This window comes from Bradysia coprophila, unplaced genomic scaffold, assembly GCF_014529535.1.
Source record: "Bradysia coprophila strain Holo2 unplaced genomic scaffold, BU_Bcop_v1 contig_373, whole genome shotgun sequence".
NCBI lineage: Eukaryota > Metazoa > Arthropoda > Insecta > Diptera > Sciaridae > Bradysia > Bradysia coprophila.
Window position 1 is genome coordinate 2,126,339 of NW_023503632.1, and position 20,953 is coordinate 2,147,291.

The 20,953-nt window shown below is 34.3% G+C and overlaps 2 protein-coding genes and 1 long non-coding RNA gene across 6 annotated transcripts in view; 1 reads left to right on the top strand and 2 right to left on the bottom strand.

The window, feature by feature from the left end:
* LOC119081999 overlaps nucleotides 1–12,453 on the top strand; it is a 31,994-nt gene extending 19,541 nt beyond the window's left edge. Inside the window, exons 2-3 of the long non-coding RNA XR_005088560.1 lie at nucleotides 10,500–10,509; nucleotides 12,443–12,453. This is a non-coding gene — a long non-coding RNA (uncharacterized LOC119081999). The remainder of the gene's footprint in view (nucleotides 1–10,499; nucleotides 10,510–12,442) is intronic.
* On the bottom strand, nucleotides 1,537–15,436 carry LOC119081979 (axoneme-associated protein mst101(2)). Of its 4 annotated transcripts, XM_037191292.1 has the most exons (7): nucleotides 15,022–15,436; nucleotides 13,321–13,404; nucleotides 6,707–6,885; nucleotides 6,452–6,637; nucleotides 6,240–6,386; nucleotides 5,724–5,879; nucleotides 1,537–4,272 (listed from the first exon to the last, which is right to left on the bottom strand). In XM_037191292.1, the coding sequence occupies exons 1-7, from the start codon at nucleotides 15,095–15,097 to the stop codon at nucleotides 4,183–4,185; spliced, it is 918 nt and encodes a 305-aa protein (XP_037047187.1). In that variant the 5' UTR covers nucleotides 15,098–15,436; the 3' UTR covers nucleotides 1,537–4,182. The 4 variants fall into 4 exon arrangements, with proteins under 4 accessions (XP_037047187.1, XP_037047190.1, XP_037047189.1 ...); XM_037191295.1 differs by lacking the exon at nucleotides 5,724–5,879 and having other exon boundaries at nucleotides 15,022–15,432; XM_037191294.1 differs by lacking the exons at nucleotides 13,321–13,404; nucleotides 15,022–15,436 and adding an exon at nucleotides 9,704–9,900.
* Nucleotides 15,437–17,468: 2,032 nt separating this feature from the next.
* Nucleotides 17,469–18,397, bottom strand: LOC119081985 (glutathione S-transferase Mu 1-like). Its single transcript, XM_037191306.1, has 2 exons — nucleotides 18,106–18,397; nucleotides 17,469–18,031 (listed from the first exon to the last, which is right to left on the bottom strand). The coding sequence occupies exons 1-2, from the start codon at nucleotides 18,319–18,321 to the stop codon at nucleotides 17,582–17,584; spliced, it is 666 nt and encodes a 221-aa protein (XP_037047201.1). The 5' UTR covers nucleotides 18,322–18,397; the 3' UTR covers nucleotides 17,469–17,581.
* Between the last annotated feature and the right edge of the window lie 2,556 nt (nucleotides 18,398–20,953).

Below are 20,953 nucleotides of genomic sequence, written 5' to 3' on the forward strand. Positions count from 1 at the left end.
CTCTCTCTTTCTAATTTGTATTTGATAAGTATTATAATATAGACATAATTTGTTGAACATAATAAATATGCCTCCTCATTAATCATTCACAAAATACAATGCAAAGCACAATTTCACCCACAGCTTTTCTTTCAATTTATTGGTTCAACAGTAATTCATTTCGTATTGCAAATTTGAATTTTTTTTTAGAGTTTAATTTTTGTTAATTGTTAATAGCTAACTATTGTTTCTTTTTGTTACTTAGATATTTTAGATAGATATTTTGTTTGAATTATAATTTTTTGATCATTTCTTGTTTCGTCTTCCTTTCTTTGGTGTATGAAAAGCGATTATTTTATATGAATTATTAGGGGAATTCACGCAGTCAAATGTAGAGAAATATACTCAGTATAATTCGTAAATCTAGTTAAAACTGTATAAGTTTGACAGCTGTCACCTGAAAAAAAATAATTACGCGTCGGATTTTAATCAAACAAAATGCGAGTGTGTAGCGCGTGATCTCAGGAGTCCGGCAAGGTTTTTTAACCGGACTAATATCTGCCGAGCGATAAGACTTTGAAAACACGAGGTGCTCGACATACGTAAAAAAACATTTTGGCATTTTGTTTGACGATAATCCGTCGAGTCAAAAATTTGACAGTTGTCATTTAAATACGATTTATACCAACGCACTTCAAGCAAAAGTGATCAAGGTTGACAGCTGTCAAATAGAGTACTATTTTGTATGAAATGGTCATACTCATGCCTGATGTGTGTTGTTTATACTCGATATACGCTATTAACTCGATATAGTGAAATAAAAACGCGAGACTTATCGTGTTTCCAAAGTCTAATCGCTCGATAAATATTCGTCAAATTGAAAAACTAATTACCTTGCCGGACCTCAGAGAACACGCGCTACACACTCGCATTTTATTTGATCAAAATCCGTCGAGTAAGAAATGCAATTTTTTTTTCAGGTGACAGTTGTCAAACTTATACAGATTTATAAGATGTACTAGAATCTATAGTATATCTGATATACAAAATATACTGAGCATATTTTTGTATATTTGACTTCGTGAATTCCCTTAATATAACTTGATATAATTTTTTGTTGTTGTTGTTTTTATTTTAGTTTTTATATAAATATATTCATTTGCATTTTATAGTTTATATTTTACGACAATATTTTGTTGTTGTTGTTGTTTTGTATTGATGTTTGATTACAATTTTTCATTTTTGTTTACCTCTTAAGAATTATTTGATTAGAAAATATTTGTTTAAGCTTTAATTATGTAAACAACAGAAAAGAAAATGATTTGCATACTTTCAATATATACCACGAACTATAATATGCAAAAATAATTCTTTTTTTTTCACTTTTTTTTTTGTTTATAAAGTATAAAGCACACATTTGTCATAATGATAAAAAATTTGGATCCAAAATGTTCGGTTGTCTTCTTCTCAATTGATTCAATTACCTGTTCTTTCACTTTCAAATTATATTTTTAATTTTTTTTTTACACTTATTTCATCGCGTCAAATTTGTTCTTCTTTCTTTAGCTACATAAAATTTCCTTAAATTAAAATACAAGAATATATTGTAGACAATAGATTAATAAAAGGCAGCAGAGTGGCGGTTTTTATCATTTAATTCACTTAACATTTTGTTTATTTTTTTTGTGTCTAAAATGTCTGTTTTTCATTTAATCTTAAATCAAAAACTTTTTTGTACAATCATTTAAGCGAGGTGCATTTCAATCAAATAGCATTGTTTATTCGGAGATCAATCGACATTTTTAATTTAATCGATGAGGCTGGAAATTAAAGAATCAGGGTAATAGTGCACCTTAAAGAACTTTTTTTTAGTTAGGTTTCACTTTATGACACTGGTACATACTGGCGTGAAATGTACTTTTCCTAATTAGTGTTGAAATATCACGACTTCGTCACGTCTTTTCAACGTTGTTTTGGAAAGACGTTGTTGGTTGGTACCAACTTATGCTAAATGAACTTTTTTATGGAATTCAATTCCAGCACGAGCCGGAGCCGGAGGCGGAGAATTTTAGCATGCGTTAGGAAAATAACTATTTCGACACTGGAAAAATCGAGTTGATAAATGACTATATCTTCTTCTAATCGTGTTCGATACGCAAAACAAAAAAGGTGTTCTTTCCACGTGATCTATTTCCAAGCCAGCCTTCGGTTCAAATTAGAATCTAAATACTTAATGCAAAAGGCAGCCCATTTTTTGCTAAACAGACTGTTAGAAAAATCAAATACTTTGTCTGGTAATACTATGCATCTTGTAGTTTTGATTTTTTTTCTCCTTTTAAACCTGCTTTAAAATTTAATCCGACTATTCTCTATAATTAACCAATCCAAAAGGATTCTCAAAATATTAATAGTTAAAATTCAGCTCAAACAAAAAGCATTTCAACGAAAGCAAAGCACCATAATAATCCTAAATTGTGTGAAACAAATATATAAGCAGATTGGACTAACTTTTTGTATAAATTTACATTAATGAGTTCACGATTTATGTTTAGAACGACTGAATCAAGAATTTAATAAAAATTGCGGACTGCAATTGAATGAAATTTATCAAATTTACACACCTCAAATGTCCCTACATGAAATTCTCTAGGACAGAAAATAGTTACGATCAATCCTATAGAGATTTAATAAATTGCTTCGGTGCGTTCGGCATGTAATACATAGCTCTAGGAGAATGTGAAAAGTTTTGTTTTTCTTCCTCTTATAACAGTTAACTTCTCATTATTTCATTAATTTTCAACTAAATTTTAGATTTTCAACTTTTGCCGGCTTTTGTTCTTACTTGTTCTTATCAGCGTGAGAATGTCTAACAATATATGTGATTTGGCTTTACAATAATATTCTCGCAAATACTGGCGCTAAAACAAAAAAAAAATTAGGGTATTTTATTGCGTGTGTGCATTTAGCTTTTCTAAAGCAGCAACACTTTCGTTTTCTGTTGTAAAGACTTATTTTATGTAATAGCTTTACACAAAATCCCTTTTTTACAATAATTTTTCAACAGTTTCCAGGAGGAAAAGGTTAACTCTAGCTGAACCTACCGCTTCATTGAGTTATGCGCTTACCACTCGCTAACAGACATTACGTACCACATCAGAATTATTCGTTTTGCCATTGACTAAAAAGTAATAGTGAGCGGAGCGAGTTATAAAAATTTTGTACGGAAAATAGTTATTTTCCAGGGCTCATTAGTCAATTTTTTCAGGCCCTTAATTGCTCCAGCTCCCTGAGCTTAGCCCATTTCACCCATACGCTTTCTTTCGGCTCAGTTTATAATTTTCGCACTAGTCAGATCAAAAACTTGCAAATTAGGTGCGGCACGTAATCCACTAATGGTCTCATGATTCCACCAATTTTATTTTACTTTTTAGAATTTAGCGCCACAGGTTTCAATATTGTTTTTGTTTTACCAAAATGTTTGTCGCTGTCGCAGCATCCAAAGAGGATGCTCTGTAGCGCATATTTTTAATTTTTTCATTTCCAAAATAATACTTAGTCATTTCCTATCCTTAGTTTGGTCTTTTTAAAAAAATGTTACTGTCTTTTCGGTCAATGCGTTTTGTGTCACTCTTATAAATGAGCGCTTTTCTTTGAGCAAAATATGATTATTTCTATAACGTCCATAAGCCAAAAGCTTTATAACATCAGACAAATGAATATATATATTGTGAATGGGTTAAGGTAATTATATGTGTATTTATACTTATATTGTATTGCTTACTACAGTAATTTTACAAACAAATTCTGGCTAAAATTAAAGGATAAAAATTAATACAACAAAATTTTAATTTTCGAGTGTAATTAGCTACGCTCTCCTGTTCTCATGATATATCTTAACATTTTCTTTTTGAATTCGATTAATTGATGATGGGCGAACGGTTACATTAAATTTTTGTTTTTTTAAATTATTTTATTCATTTACCAAAAGCGTTTATCTTGTTTTATAGTTATTATAATTGTGTTTTTGTTGACAATTTTTGTTTGGTTTTTTTTTTCATCTCAAATGAAAAATCTTAAATTCCCGCACGATGCATTTGAAAACTTAGTTTGAAACAAAACGAGAATGAACGAAACGGGAAACCATTTTTTTTTGTTTCATTCAATTAACAACGGGGAAGATCCAAAATTAATTTTTGTTTTATTTTAATTGGACATTTCGCATTTTCCATCGTCCATACCTTCCATTTGTGTGGCCTTTGCTTTGTTTTGACGGACGATTTCAGCACGACGTTCCTGCGATGAAGATGAAATTTTATATTTTAATTGGAATTGAAACATAAATGGACAGTGTCCGTTGGACACGCGCGTGTTGTATGTTGGAAATTGTTCGTTATTTTTATTCATTTGGGACAGGGAGTAAACTATAGGCGGAATGTCTATCCATGCAATTATTTTTCAGCTAATAAAATTAGGTCGAGCGCATTGAATAAAAAAAAATGTAAAAGCGGTAGAGACCTATTTCAAATTTTACGTTTGTTCTTCGGTCAAGCTTGACAGTAAAACAGAAGAAAGATTTGAATTAGGTCTATTTTACACTTTAAGCTTACAAATGTAGCATTTTTTTAACGACACCGTTGTCGCAGTGCGAACAAATTTTCGTTATTTGTCACCCATTCCCCTGTTCGAAATTTTCCAATATCTATCATAAAAGCCCCCCCACACTTGGCTTAGTGTGAACATCCTTTATAGATGGCCAATTGATGGTGAAGTTTTAAAGATTTTTATGTTCTTTCAGTTATTGGGTTATCCTCAAAATCAGAATAAAGATCTGATTTCTCCCAAAAATGTAGATAATTTAGAGTAAAACTAGCACGTTTACGTATCATCTACAGCTGCAATTTTTTAACACAATTTACGAGATGACGTGTCATGACATAGATAAAACCAGAAAGTTAGCGGAACGAATACACCAAAATTTTACAAATCCATGGAGTTTCGTTGTGGGAACTCCTTTCTTGGCTTAAAGTATTTAGTGCGAGTGTCCGATTTAGTCGAATTATCAAGCAGGCATATGATAAACGGACATGTTGAAAACAATGCGAATTGTTCACTCATCTAGGGCCATCACATGAGAATAAATAACACGACAAAACCACTGTGAATACGTAGATCGAATAAATGTTGTAGGAATCATGGGTATAAATGACGTGTCTAGTTCAATTACTTAATCAGGGCCTATTATTTGTGAAATTTGCGAAACTGAATTTCACAAATTTCTTCAACTTTCACCGAATTTCGTTAAATTTCACATAATTTCGTCAAGTTTCATCTAATTTCGTTTTACTTCACTAAATTTCGAATATTTACTAAAATTTTGCAATTTTCACACATTTAGTATAATAGGTCATGTATTTAGAAAATATCGTTTTTCGGATACAGCTCAATAAAATGGGTTGTGTAGGATGACTCCTTCCAACAAGATATAACATTGGGGATTTTTATTCTGGAAAATTCTAAAACGAATTTTTGAATATTTTTTATGAATTTTCAGAATTAAATTTCCCAATGAAAAATACAAAAACGAAAGAAAGAAACTTGGTAATACATAGTTCGCGTCAATGGTTACTTTACTATAACGATGACAACTAAAAACGTACGAAAAAGGATCGTGCTCAACAAAATCAATAAATAAAAGGGAAAACGGCAAAACAAACAAAATGTTTCAATCATCTCAAAACACCTACATGTTCACGTAATTTTTCAAGCTTCTTTCTAACTTCTTCTTCTCGCTTTTGCTCGGCCGCATACAGTTTGTTGTCGAAAATGTGTTTAATTTCCATACATTTTTCGGTTTCCCGGATGTCGGCTGTTATTTTTACCTCGGCAAGTTTATTTATGTTCTGATAGATGACAATGATGGCACGGTGAAGTTGTTTAGTGATTAGATGTTGGGGGTGTAATATTTTATGTTTATGATGAGGTTAGTCATTGTGGAAGCGACAGAAAGTTGGTAAGAAAATATGAAAAGATAATTTTATGAATCATGCCTGAGATTGTTTTATGTACAGATTAACGGGCAAGTCTTTTTTTTTAAAGCCCCACCAAAGCCTAATTAATCAGAAATCATCTCCACAATAACAAATTCACAAAAAGTATCCCAATTTTCACAGAGAAAATTCTGGATTTTTTGCAGTGAATTCTATCGAGTCAATTTCAAAATTTATGAGGCAGAGTAACTGCATGCATGTGTATCAACTCACGTGTTCTTTTAGATGATTCAACATCTTTTTCATGTTCTCATCTCGAATGGCAGCAGCGACTTTATGTTTTTCATCTATCGCCACACGTTCCAATTCCTTTTGCTGTTCCAACAGAATCCGTTTCTTTTCGATTTCTTCGGCATGATCCTAAAAATGAAAAAAATAATATAAGTTTACTTTACTCGTTGACGCTCCGAATAGACTGTACACACTTTTAACTTTTTCTTCATATCACTCATTAAAGCATCCCGTTTCTCGACATGATACTCCATTTTCGCGTCTAGTGCCTCTTTCGTTTGATTTATAAACTCGATATTCAATTCGTCCTTCTTTCGGGCAATCTCTTCGATTTTACTCGCCTTTGCTGTCCAGTCAGCCATTTTCTTCGCTTCAAGTGACTGAAATTTGTTCATTTAAATTAGTTGAACGAATTCAGCCTCGGATCGGAGAATCGCATCATCACTTACAAGTCGACGTTCTTCGGCTTCCTTTAATTTCTTTGCGATTTCATCGTTCGATAAACTCTTATTCGCTTTCGTATTACTTCTAATTGTGACTGGGTTTATCACATTTCCCGTTGGCTCGGCTAAAATAACTTCGTAGCTCAAACCTCCTTTCGATTTTTCTTGGCATCTTATTTCGGTTGCTGGAAAAAAGAGAGTTTTATTGAATCATAGAAGAATAAAGCGACCGTCAATGGAAACAACTTGAAATAGTTCTCGATTCTAAGACTGCAGAGACCGATGAAAGACGAAGCTCTCACTCAATCTGGCCCTTAAAGCAAAGAAACTATGGACAAGGAATAGCCAATCAATTTATTCTCACTTATATTGCGCTAATATAAAAATGGGGGAGTTTACAAAAAATCTGTCTCCCGGCTCCCGGGTTGATATTAGACCATACCTGTATGAGGTGTATCATGTCAGAATCGTTATAATCCGCGTTGTTGATGTAGGATAAGTGCGTTAACACTGGGTGCAGGTGATCGAAATGTTGCGCAAAAATTTTAAATGCATAATTTAAAGAACATGAGAACGAGAAAGTGAGAAAGACACAAGGTCTGCGACTGAAAACATTTTAAACTTTAAAAGACTTTAGCAATTTGTCGACACGTTAAATAATAGCACCTAGTTCTGATGCCGAAGCAAGTACATTTAGTGAAAACTTAAAACTCGCTGTAAAGTAATGACACGATGAGAACGTTGAACACAATAGAAACACTATATGGATAAACATAGCGATATTAAAACACAATGGAATCGGTAACAGTTCTTCATTTTTTTAAACTGTGAAATATGCTCTTTACGTTAGGAGAATCAAGTGGAATTGTGTTAAGTTTATAATTGACTACTACTGCATTCAACAACTCAAATGGGTTGAATGTATTTCATTATTTCAGTCGGTGAGGTGCGGGAAAAAAAAGAAAAGTAGGAAAATATGAAGTTTTGATTGCCTCGCCAATAAATGTTTTGTTTAGTCCCGTCAATAACTTTCACTTGACAGGCAAAACAGGTAAAACAACTCAAAACAAAAACACTGTTCCGGGAGCTTGCCTTCAAACTTCGGTCGTTGTTTTGGAACGGGAAGCTTTGAGTCGCGACAGCGCTTATTCGCTCGAAAGTTAGGGCGGTCAAACCAGAGGTAAACAACAACCTAAAAATCATATTTTTTTATGGGTCTCAAGAAAGTCGGCATGATTGCCTGTTTCCCGCTGTTTTCGGAAGGGAAACAGGGAAATACAAAGACTGTTTCAAATGAAAGGTATTGTCAAGACAAATCAGAAAATTTGAGTTTCAGGAAAGTCTGTTTGTTCGATCAGTATCTACTGGCGAGAAAGTAAACAAAAGTGCATAATTTTCCTGTTTTTTCGCACCTCCCACTGTAAGTTTAACTGTGTAAGCTTTCTACCGTATACATCGAATGTAAAGACATGGCTCTAAAAATAGGCTCCGTAAATACGCTAGGTTCTACTTACTTTTACATAAACAGCGGATGCAGAATTTTTTCAGAATAATTTCCGCAGCTCAGCTGATTCAAAGTGGATAGGATTAGACTAGCATTATGTTGAAGATATCGATCAAGCAACATTTTAGCATAAATGCAACAAAACAATAACCGCTTTGCGGCATTGCATAATACACAAATAATATGCCAGCTTTCACGGAAAGAAAAGACTGTATTACACACATCGCGTGATTTTCTTCGATATGCCGAAAATTCGTAAACGTTTCATAGCCGAGTGAATATAAAAACATAATTTTTGTTCCTTTTTTTATTAAATTATTCAAAAGAGCAAAACCGATATTGTAATGTAATTAATTCATTGCTGTTTTATGTCGATATTTAAGTGCCTTGGACAGCACATGAACTGTGTGTAAAATCAAGATCGATATTCATGGAAATGTAAACTCCAATAAGTCCTTAAACTTGATATAAAGTTACATTTCGAGTCCATTAATTGCATGACGCAAAACAATTGAGCAAACACAACACAGAAGAAAATATATACGAAAATTACGAAACGGCTAGGAAGGAATAGAAAACAAACCAAAATTAGGTTTTTATAAATAGAATCAAGTCCTGAAAAAATCAATAATTATTTTATGTTGAACATGAACAACCACTTCTGCTTTTTGTTGTTACCTAACCAGTTAACCCAGCACTTGAAATGGGTGTTTTTGTATACCTAATATTTTTAAGAGTTTTTTTTTTGAGCTATATATAAAAAAGATAAAATGACGAATTTCGCACCCAAGAATTTCCTATTTCATTTCAAAGACGTAGAAGAGTGGTCGGTGTTAAGCTGCCTTTTATTACGTTTAATACGTGTCGCTGTCATGAAATATTTACTTTAACCATTTTAGCCCGCCAACGAAACACGCACGGTGTATGATGGATATTTTATGTTGGTTAAGGCAATACGTTCGTCAATATCCGAAGTAAAATTTTAAGGAAATAAACCGTATGTTGCTGCTAATTAAAAGGAAATAAAGGAGCGAATTGATGAAAATAAACAATTTAACGAAATTGAAACTTATATGGAATTGATGGTGATCATCAGTTTTTAAATGAATGATTCAATTCAGCGTACCTTCCCCGCATTATAAGAGTCTCACAGTGTGTAGGAAAAGAATCAATTATTTCCCATGCAACCTTTCGTCGGCATAATATATAAATAGTACAGAATCAGACACATGTCTAGTCGTGACGTCTAGTCACGCAACCATACCGCTGTGCCACAGAAAAAAAATGGAATCAATTTGTCGCCTTTTCATGTTATTACCTTTGTGTTCGAATCAACGAAGCAGTTGAAAAAAAATTAATTTAAGCTTTATGCTTGGCTCTGCGCCTAATTAATCGTATTGTTTCATTACGAGTTACGAATTCAATTTGTCATCGGAAACCATTTTTATGGCCGAAATTTGGCGGTTTAGTTTTTTAGTAAAAATTCTTCTTTCATTTACCTTCATCACATTTTATATCCATTTTCGTTGGATGGAAGAATATCTTACGATCACACGATTAATATAAAAGAAATCAAAATTAAAAAATGGTTTTACTTAAAACGCACAACACAATAATTAATAGGACGGGTGACTGTGATGACTTCGATCTAAATACAATCTATTAAATTTGATCTTATTATTATGAGTCAAATGTTGGTAGTGCAATCAGGAGAGATCTCTCACGACAGCAATTACTCATACAAACAAACAAAAATGACTCGAAATCACTATTTTCAGAACCATAACAACATTAACGCTGTTTTTGAAAGAAATTGACTTCTCTCAATGATCTCTCTCTAACACCGCTTCTCAGAATTAAGCGCAATGTAATACTGTCCAAAAGGCTTCATACGAAATTAGCTGTTTGGAAAGCTCAAACAGATTTACATATAGATGTAATGTGATTTTGTGTAATTCTGTTACATTTCTAGCATATTTATACATTTCGTCATAAAATTACTAACGTCAGCGATCTATTTAACGAACCACATTCACTCTAAGGCAATTCAAATGGATATTTACCAGAGTAAATTGTGGGTTTTGTTTCTTCGCCGTTCATGTAAATGTTGAGCTTTTCTTGGATCTAGCGGCGTTGTTCCAAGAAAGCCGCTAGATCCAAGAAAAGCTCAACATTTACCAGAGTAAAGCAATAGTTATTTACGTATCTGTTGTGGACGGTATATTTTAGGTAGAAAGGTAGAATATTCTCGTTGGACATTAATTCATATAGTTTAGGTAATTTCGCGAGTTATAGCCCGAACGAAGTGCCTAAAATAAACCGTCCACAACAGATGCGTATACAACTTTTCATACTGAGGGCCTAAATTACGAGAAAAACTCCGAAAAAAGGATGGCGACATTTTAATTCTCACCACAGAACTATTGAAATTTCTACTTACGTAGCATAGAAAATGATGTTATGTGCGAAGTGGATAAAGTTCGAATAAAATAGAACTTTTGAACAGGCTTTTAAAGCAAACAAGAATTATCATGTCTTACCATCTTGAGTTGTGATGTCCTCAAAATAGATTTTTCGTGTACAGTTGATGAAAAATATGACGTTACAATTACAATCCAATTTTCTCCTCATACAATCCACATGCATTGCTAATGTTACGAAATTTACGTATGTATATATATCATGTGGATTGAACAGCATCAATTGAATTGTATTCGTTAAAAATGTGACTTCTAAGTTGCTTAAATTACACAGCATATTGATCAATCCAATGGACATCGTCGTTACAGACACAGAGTCGAATTCAATTAATCTTTTTACCAAACTCAAACTTTAAAACACATGGTGATGCACAGAAAAGATCTATAGGCATAGAACTGTAGAAGATAAAGTTTACAGGCATAAATAAAATATCAGTTACAGCAACGCACTTCAAGCATGAGCTCTACTCTAAATAGAGTACCGAAACTGGACAGTGAATCATACAAATTTTGGCACTGTAAAATAATTTGGAATAAAATCTTTTCATACAAAATAGTGTTTGGCAGCTTTCACTCGAAGCACTTTCGCTTGAAGTGCGTTGGTTACCGATACGAAAATATGCGGAGCACTGTGTGGCTACTGGCTACTGTTATTTATATTTAGTGTTAAAACTATGACCGCGGGAATTAACTTTACATTATCTGTGGTGTTGATTTACCTGTCTAAAAGAGCTAAAAAGTATTTCTAATGGGAAATTCAGTTTCTGGTCGGAAACCCGCGATATAAAATCCTAACCATTTTTCTACTGCATCAAAATCATAACTCATTGAAAATTAAACCAATTATTAATTTTGAAGGGCATACACTCACGGAATTTTGAAAACCGACACATTTTCTGTTTCTGAGTTTTACTCGAGTTTTTGATTTCTCCATATAAAAATGCATGCAAAATTCACAAAAAACCAGTAAACCACAAAACAGAAAATGGGTTGGTTTTCAAAATTCCGTGAGTGTAACAGTCAGCCACTTTATAACGAGTGACGCATCTCATTTCTGCTGTTTTTCAGCTGATGCACTCATACACATAAATGTTGTAATGCTTATTTATTGCCTATCCACCCGGAATATTGTTATTACACGTACATTTCCCACCCACGGAAAGCGGTCGTTACATATGAGAACTTTTTCATTACATCACAAGTGATGTATAATAGTAGATTACATTGAATGCTGCTTGGTAGTTCATTACACTCGGAATCAATTTTGTGAACTCGCGAACTGACTCATGTGGTTTTAAGCAACTCGCTTTGGAAACGGTCATTTTGACTCGTGTAGTTGCATACCTCGCCTTCGGCTCGGATATGCAAACTCTACACTTGTCAAAATAACCGTTTCCAAAGCTTGTTGCTTATAACCACACTTGTGAGTTCGGCTCGTATCACAAAATTGATCCCTCATGTAATGAACTACCTCCGCAGCATCCAATGTAATCTACTATTATACGGGTGAACTCATGCGCGTGATAATAGTAAAACCGTAAAGATGTAAAATCATATTTGTTTTTGATTGGCTCAGCTAAAAAACAGCTGAAACGAAATACATCACTCATTTGAAAGTCGCCGACTGTAAAGCGAAATGAAGATTTGAAAATTTTATTAAAAAATCAGGAAATTTCCTCTATTCACTTGTAATTTGAAACTTTGCTTGGTGTGGGGTGTAAGCAACCCTTCTAGATTATTTGAGTGTGAAGCCATAAGAATGAGTTATTTATATTGTTTGCGGTTAGTTAAGAACATTACGAGCTAAAATAAAGCTATAAAGGTTGTCTGTATTTACTTACAAGTAATTCAAAGGTATAGAAAAAAGTGGCTCACATCGCGTAAAATCAAGAAAAGGGAAATTCTATTCAATGAACGTATAACGGGATCTGAAGAAGAATTAGTTGTTTCAAAACTGATTTTCTGGCGACACACATTTGTAGCGGCTAAGAGTCACTGGGCAACGAAATATTTTTTAGGAGTGCGCGGAAATGTAGGAATGTCGTTAATGGTGAAAGACCCAATCACGTGTCAACCATAATTATAAAACGACAACTCATAGATTACCATCACATTAGGTTATTTTTCGAGTTGTCAATTTCACCTTGACATATAGTATCATATAGTACCCTTAAGATCAGGAGGGCTTTCATCCTAACTCTTGGGATCTCTTAGAATCCTTGCCTACATTCCAAAAAAAGAAAACATTTTTGTCCCCATCAGAGTACAATTTCGTCCAAATCGATAGTGCACAACAATTGCCGGCCCAATCCGAAAAAATGTTTGAATTCATTACACCCTAGAAAATTGCTATAAATTAACCCATCCAAAATGTGTTTTGATTCATGACCTATCGGGAATTGATTTTCGTACGATTTTCCATACATCGTTCACCCTGGCTTCCGTTCGTAAAACATATATGCATGGGAGAGCTTTTAAATGTTGCGTGATTTACTAGTGACCTTGCGCAAAGTTTCCGGCGTTGTCAATAACATTTTTAAAAAATTTGTGTTGTCGAATGGTAATTTTAACGTATATTAGTCATCAAATCAACATATAATTAACTTATCAACATGCTACAACATAATCATACTCACTTATAAACTTGACTTTCTTCGTCGCTTTTGGCTGAATGGATCGAACTTTTGTAGGTTTTTTAAATAATGCTGATCGATTGCCCACTGGAAGTATTGAAGAAAAAGAAACTCATTATTAACTAATTAATTGCATTAAACCATTAACCGATGGGTTCTTTTCTTGAAAGAAAAGATCGATTTTTTACTGGCTGCGTTATTATTGTGAGCAGTCTTTTTTTTGCTCAATAAAAACGTTCTTTTCTTCATGCAGTCAGTTCGTCATTCCTTCATAGATTTTCAAAAGAAGGTCTAACCGTCTGCACTAGAGTGTATTCAAAATAAGTATATGAAAACCATGGAAGTGAAGTATTTTTCACCCGTGCGGCGTGAATAATCTTATTTTCTCCACTCAATTGCTGTGTTTTCTTGACGCTTTCTCTCCGATGACAGTTCAGGTGAGAAAATTTCCATTTTTTCAGCTCTTGTTTTACCCATGACAAACAAGAGCTTTTTCATGCCTTGGACATACATTTCGGACGGTTGATTTTAGGCACTTTCGCTTGTCGCCCTCACCTCGTATGGGTTACAAAAATCTACCGTCCACAACAGATACGATAATAACTATTTCTCATTACAAACTGTCACTTTTTGTTGATTTTGAAAAATGGTAAAACAAATTGATGTGTCTATTTCGTGGATCAAAACGGTTATTCACGCCACGAAAATTACGTGTTCACCTCGGGGAGAAAATAGGAAATTCCAACTCGAGATAGTTTTGGCCATCGCTTCGCTCTAGACGCAAACTTTCGCTCTTGTTAGGATTTCCTATTGTTTCCCCTTGGTAAACAAATAACCGTTTGACTCATATAGCAAACACTTAAATTTTGAGTGCAAAAGGATTTTCTTTAAAAAAGAAAGGATTTTCTGGGATTCGAAAGTATTTTTTGGTAATATCAAATTAATCCGGCATTTTCACAGGATTTTTAAGGATGTTTCTTTGATTTTCAGTAAATTCCTTAAAATTTAAACAATTTTTTTGGGGATTTCAACGATTATGAGGATTTAAAAAAAAGGGTTTTCTTTCGAGAACAAAAGGGTTTTTTCACAATTTTCTCTATTTATTTGCCCCTCGGAGAGTGCCGTACGTGAGTCATCTTTCAATTTCTTTGGGCAGATATTTCAGAAAATACTTTCAAAATTATTCCGTTCATTCCGCTCCAACAGTCTCCATTTACCAACGTGAAATTATTCCGTCTCCAGAAACTTTATTACAGTAACTGGTAACGAAATTATATACCAAAATCCTATTAATTTTTATCCCTTCTGTTGCTTCCGATTCTCATCAAAATGAATCATAGAGCCGGTATATGCACAAGCACATCCGAGTGTACGAAATAACTTCTTTGTTATATAAAAAAGAAACACGCCTTACATGATATAATGTGAATAACACACGGCAATCCTCAGCTGATTTTTTTGTAACACCGATACATAATGTACGTATCAATAAATTACCATCATCCCAGTCATTCCCTTATATTACTATGATTCAATTTTTGATTTACATTCCTAAACATTGTCTCCGAGATAAATAGTTCCTTTCCAAAATGACTCACTTGTAGATCGTAAGGATATTATCGCCGCTGGTAATGAAATTTTATGACGTTCAGACGACTTCCTTTCTTCTTCATTTATTTTGGAATATTTTTTTTTTATCATTACCTGCCGGTAAAACTGGTGCTCTGCATGTGTGGCAGAAACACTGCATAACAGAATCTCTAACTAATCCAATAAGCATTTTGATGGGAAATGTTTTTGTTCCAGACGTTCGTTTCAAATATTATATCCACAAAAGTCGCAATCGAAAATCAATAGCAACAATTTTACTCGTATCGAATGTAACACAACCGACAGCGATATTGAAATTAATTTAACAAATTCAACCCTGAACCACTATTTTAAATGTAAGAAAAACAAATTGAAATTAAATTAAATTCTACTGTTCTTAGGGCGGGGCGGTATGCACAAAAATATTTCTTCTTTTCTTTAATGTTTCCACTACACTTTTTTCTTGTATTGTACACGGCAATCGGATCTCCGTGGGTTGTATGTTACCACTTTATAGTCAGAAAAAGAACTGCGCGATATATGATTTACTTGCGTTAAAATAAGTCGGAAAAATGTCGAGAAAACTACGAAAGGAAAAACCGATGAACGAGTGTTTCGCACACATTTCGATGTGGAAAATGTTCGGTTTTGTTAGAACATAGAACATGGGAACAATCGATATACAAGGATTCTCATACCATTTCGCTTTTTGGAAATCGACTACCCTCGCATGTTATCACCACCCATCCTGTATTTACAGTATTTTGCGTTAGAATATAATATCTTAACGTATGTTGGATATACGTGCATTGACTGCGTGTTGGATGAATTTCTGTTTATGTATGCGAAAGGTTGAGTCATAGTCTGGTATAAGAGGAGTTCAATGCATAAAGTTAATTCCGTTTAAGGAACAAGGAAGTATAACAGAAATTGTTTTCAACAAATGTGAGACGTTCATAAAACAGTTTCTTTTCATCAATGATTCTGCAATGATTTTTCATTCAGCTGAAACCTTGAATTTGAATAGAAAATTTTAAATTTTGCTGATTTGCTTTGCGAAAGTTTTGCCACGAGCAAACTGTTCTTTTTATGGATATTTTGTTTCACAGTTTTCCCATTAAATACACTTTCATGACTTTCAACCAAAAATGTTATCTAATGTTGAGACGGTTGAGATTGTTGTTCGTTGACAATAAATTAAAGTTTCCCACAGTCAGAAGAAGTGAAATTTCAGCATATATTTGCTTTCGCTGTTTTTCAGCTGATCCACACAAACAATCAAAACAGCTGAAACAATTTTATGCTGACATTGCACTGTGTCTGACCTGACTGTATTTTCATGATTCATAATTTAGATTTACGTGCGATTTACAGCACCACAACTTACCCACCTATGTCAATAATTAGTAAGTTATAAGTAAACGAAAAATTCAATTTTCCTACGTCTACATCTGACAACTATGATAAAGCAGAATAATCGTGAAGAATAAAACAGAAAATTCAATTTTTGCGGAAAATTTTTAATTCGATAAAAGTTGACAAACATATTGATTCATTCACACTGTAAAACAGTGCTTTGTGCTTTCCCTGGATCATTAATTGTTGTGACTAGAGGTGTATTAAATACTGTTCTGTAGAGAGGTAGATAATAGTTATTTTCATGTGTCGGGGCCGAAAATGGGGGAGTTTCGAGATTTTTCTCGGGTTGTCGACCCCTTACATGAAAATTTTTTTGAGTATCTGTTTTGGACGATTGATTTTAGGCACTTTCGCATGTAGCCCTCACTTCGTTCGGGCTACAACTCGCGAAATTGCCTAAAAACAATCGTCCAAAACAGATACACAAATAACTATTGTGTATCTGTTTTGGACGATTGTTTTTAGGCAATTTCACGAGAGTGCGAAAGTGCCTAAAATCAATCGTCCAAAACAGATACTCAAAAAAAATTTCATGTAAGGGGTCGACAACCCGAGAAAAATCTCGAAACTCCTTCATTTTCGGCCCCGACACATGAAAATTGCTTTTTATGCCAAACACTGCGAAAGTTTGTATTTTCGGTCCTCAAATGGTGACCGAAAGTAAAAAAATTCAGGCCTTGGGCCGAAAGTAAATGTTACTGTCATCATTTTACTTTCGCCCCGTGGGCTTGCGTATTTGCGGGCCGAAAGTAAATGTCACTGTCATCATTTTACTTTCGGTCCTCATATGTCTCGAAAACACATGTTCACTTGATTGAAAGTACGCATTGAGTGTAGTGTTGTGTTGACGATAGCCAAATGTTTTGTGAGCAAGTGAATGTATGTTTACAGTAATTTCATTTGTTAAATTGTTTTTATTTTTATACCAGGGGGCTGCCGCCCCCTGGACCCCCGCGCTTTTCGGCATTTTGGTATTTCTACAGCAAATTTTGTTGATAACTCAACAGTTTAATTAAAATTATGTTTTGTTTCGGACCGAAAATACAAATCTTCCGCAGTATTTGGCATAAAAAATAGTATGCATCACTCGGGGCAAAAGTAAAAAAATTCAAATCGTGTGATTGCCGCCCTTGCCTGCGGCGCGGGCTGCAAACTTCACACGTTTGAATTTTTTTACTTTCGCCCCTTGTTATGCAAAATACTATTCTATTTGTGATGATGACCAATATTCTTTGCAAAATTTTGTCGAGTGCAATCACTCGCTTTGTCCACCCCATGCAGCCATAGGACCGAAGATGGGAAATTTCTTATATTTACCGCTTGTCATGTAAGCCTTCATTTGAGGAATATTCTCAAAACGAGTAAGATAGTTGTTAACAACAGCTGCATCTTGAAAAGCGTCTGGGCTGAATAACCGATTAAAGTCGAGAGCGTCGTATAAAAGATAGTCGACGTAAGTCAATTTATCGCCAGCAACCCATTGATTTGTACCCAGAAATTTTTCAATTTCTGCGATCAAATCGGGTAATCGTTTCAGATAAGCCTCTCGGTCTGTTTCGTAATTCGGATTGAAATACACCATACGTATCAATCCATAGCGTAAATCGATTGCTTGCTGTTCAGCCAATTCGATGCGCAGTGTTTCAGCTTCGTTGTCACCGACCAAACCGTATTTCCTTCCCAAATGACGTAAAATCGTCGTACTCTAAACGAGTGTTCGTACAAAGTTCCAGTAATTTTTGCGGCATTCAATTTTACATTCAAAACCATTTAATGTACCTGAGTCAATTTGATATCCCCATCAGAGTAATATGGTAGGTTGGGGAAATCAAGACCTAATATTGGTCGATCGTTCAACCAACCCGAGCCGTCGTACTCGGGTGCCGCTCCGATCGTATACAACTTATCTTCGAATTCAGCTTCTTTGTAATGCAACAAGTTGCGAATAGTCGAAGCGAGTCCTCGAAGATCCCAATATCCCAAAACTGGTGCCATGATTACGTCTTTTCAGTTTTGCTTAGTAACAGCAACTAATTACCTTTTACCTGTCTCTCACCTGTGTATTATATCAGTTACCTGTATTATGTCAAAACTTCAAGACTCATCTCATTGCGCAGCTGTGCTACGAAATTACGTACAGGTAAAATGATTTTGGTGTTCGGTTCACTTTCGCTAACGTAACTCAATTTTTGAAGAAGAAAAATGAAAGAACTTGAGATTCTTTTGTTTCTTCTGCATTTCCTTCTGCTCAAAACAAACGAGGCATTGAAAACGTGTTTTGGTCGCAATTGCTGCATCTGTCAATGAAAACTAGGACCAAAACACGTTTTCAATACCTCGTTTGTTTTCAAGGCTGTATACTTTGGGTATACAGCCTTGGTTTGTTTTGAGCATTCGAATTACTTGAAACATCGAGAAAAATATTTATTTCGGCATTATTTGAATTATCATCGACTGTAGCAGCAGTCCCTTCATTGCCAATTCGATTCCATTTTCGAATGTGGCCACTTCCGAATACCACAAAAATTAAGTTACTTCCGATGAATAGTCCAGCCCGAACGAAAAACAATTTCTGCCACTCTTCTTCGGTGCTCTAATGGAAATCGTAAATAATTTCTTTTTAAATAAATCTCCTTTCAATTTAACTGTTGGTGGTATAAATACCCTGTCCTGTCTTCAGTAAAATAAGCAACAAGCAACGGTATATTAAAATAAATTTGGTTTTTAAACTATAAGGGTTTTTCAAAATCAAAATCAAAACCCACCGCCCGACTCGCTTGACGAACGATCAAATTCCTCAATTTTTCGGAAATAAGACTCTTAAGGCAAGGTAACATTTATTCTCTTGAATATATTCTCTTAAGTAGTGAGAAAACCCTTAGAAAACCCTCTATTTTTACAAAAGAAAATCCTCAAAATCGGAGAAAATCCTCAAAATCGGAGAAAATCCTTAATCTTTTAAAAGGTTCAAGAAAATCCTTGAAAATCGAAAAAAAAACTATGAAAATACATCTAGTCTTTTTGAAAATCCTTTGTCAACGAAATTTGAAAATATCTTTTCCTCTAGTCAAACGATCTGAAAGTTTTTCCCGAAAGATGTTTTTTCGATTTTTTCTCGATGTCACTTGTAAGCATTGAGTGAAACTTTGCAATGGCCGTGATTCACACGAGATTTTTTTACAATTGACAAACAAAACCAAAGGCTCTATACCAGGCAAAAGTTAACAGGTTAAAACTCACGGCTAGCGATCCCTTCAAAAATTCAAAAATATATTGACAAATTTTTCAGTCAAGGGACCTGACCCATTTAAGTGGTGGACCTAGCTGACCTTAGTTTAGCTTGAAGAAGAAAGAGTTGAAAATTTATTTTCATGAATTTCTGCTATATGACTTATCATCAAACTCGTTTTGGCATCTGTTACGCTACATGCTACTCCTGTTTCAGTATAGTGATAAGGTGAGCATTTTATATAAATCACATTTTTAGCTGCTTGTAAATCATTACACTACACTCATACTTTGCTCCTTTTTGTGAAAGGAGACCACGTCATACTTAAGCTTGGAAGGAGTTATCTACTGTGAAGAGCTGCACCATTCTGTAGCAAGTTGAAATGAATCGAATGTAACTGAAAAATATATTTAATATTCACTTTCAACGTGTGAAAGCACAAAAATATAGTTCAACAAATCACTCGGTAAAAAAAACTCCGTCCTATTGAATGCTCCCACCTGTTTCCCGACACATTTAAGAAGTATTAATTCATAAGCGTAAGAATGCAAACTAATTTGTGAACTGTATGTCCAGATTTTGTTTACAGCAGAGAGGTATGGTTATCTGTTTAAACTTGTACATACGTACTGAAGAATGAAGTGAGAGACTTTAAAATCTCACAGAGGACTAGCATGTTATCAGTACATACGTCGAATCTATTACTTCTATTGATCTGTCAATACATTGACATTCGGCTCTCTGATTCTCGATCTGTCGATGGCGTGTTAAAGGATGGAAATATGTTTATATTTCTAAAGTACCTAATGTTCAATCGAATGAAGTAAAAGATTTTGTATCAAGAAGCAGTGCTGTGCACTGATCTATATTTTCTGTGGTTTTCTACGATCATAATAATTAATGACAAACAGCCTCAGCCGCAAGGAAGTTGCATGCAAACGATTTAAAAGCAAACTAAAAGGACTGGCTGGAAATATCAAGGCTGTATACTTTGGGGAGGTCACGCAGATCGCCATTTTATTAGATACGCGGAAACACACCTTTTCCATACAAACAAATTCACCAAAATTGATTCGTATGGCATGGCGTGGTGAATTTTTTGTATGAAACGTGGTGTGTAACCCAAGTATCTGCATCTGCGTGACCTCCCCAAAGTATACAGCCTTGGGAAATATACCTCATTATATTGAGAAATGTTTTAAAGATGAAGTCGTCCGCTATGTCCTCCGATGTCACCTCTTTTAACTTTAGAAACATCTTTATACGTTTGCGTTTGGTTACTGTTTGACACTTTGAATTTTTAATTTTCAGCGGACTTACTGCGTGAATTTCAAAAAAAAGTTCTGAAATAAAAATTTTGCCTGGGCGCGATTTCAATAAAATTTTCGTGCTGGGACA

What these genes read in the sequence shown, in the direction of transcription:
- LOC119081985 (XM_037191306.1), bottom strand. Translation starts at nt 18,321, where the DNA reads ATGGCACCAGTTTTGGGATATTGGGATCTTCGAGGACTCGCTTCGACT. An exon ending in GGGATATCAAATTGACTCAG is followed by an intron (nt 18,032 to 18,105) that starts GTACATTAAATG and finishes ACACTCGTTTAG; the next exon opens with AGTACGACGATTTTACGTCA.
- LOC119081979 (XM_037191292.1), bottom strand. Translation starts at nt 15,097, where the DNA reads ATGCTTATTGGATTAGTTAGAGATTCTGTTATGCAGTGTTTCTGCCAC. An exon ending in AGCACCAGTTTTACCGGCAG is followed by an intron (nt 13,405 to 15,021) that starts GTAATGATAAAA and finishes CAATACTTCCAG; the next exon opens with TGGGCAATCGATCAGCATTA. An exon ending in GAAGAAAGTCAAGTTTATAA is followed by an intron (nt 6,886 to 13,320) that starts GTGAGTATGATT and finishes TCTTTTTTCCAG; the next exon opens with CAACCGAAATAAGATGCCAA.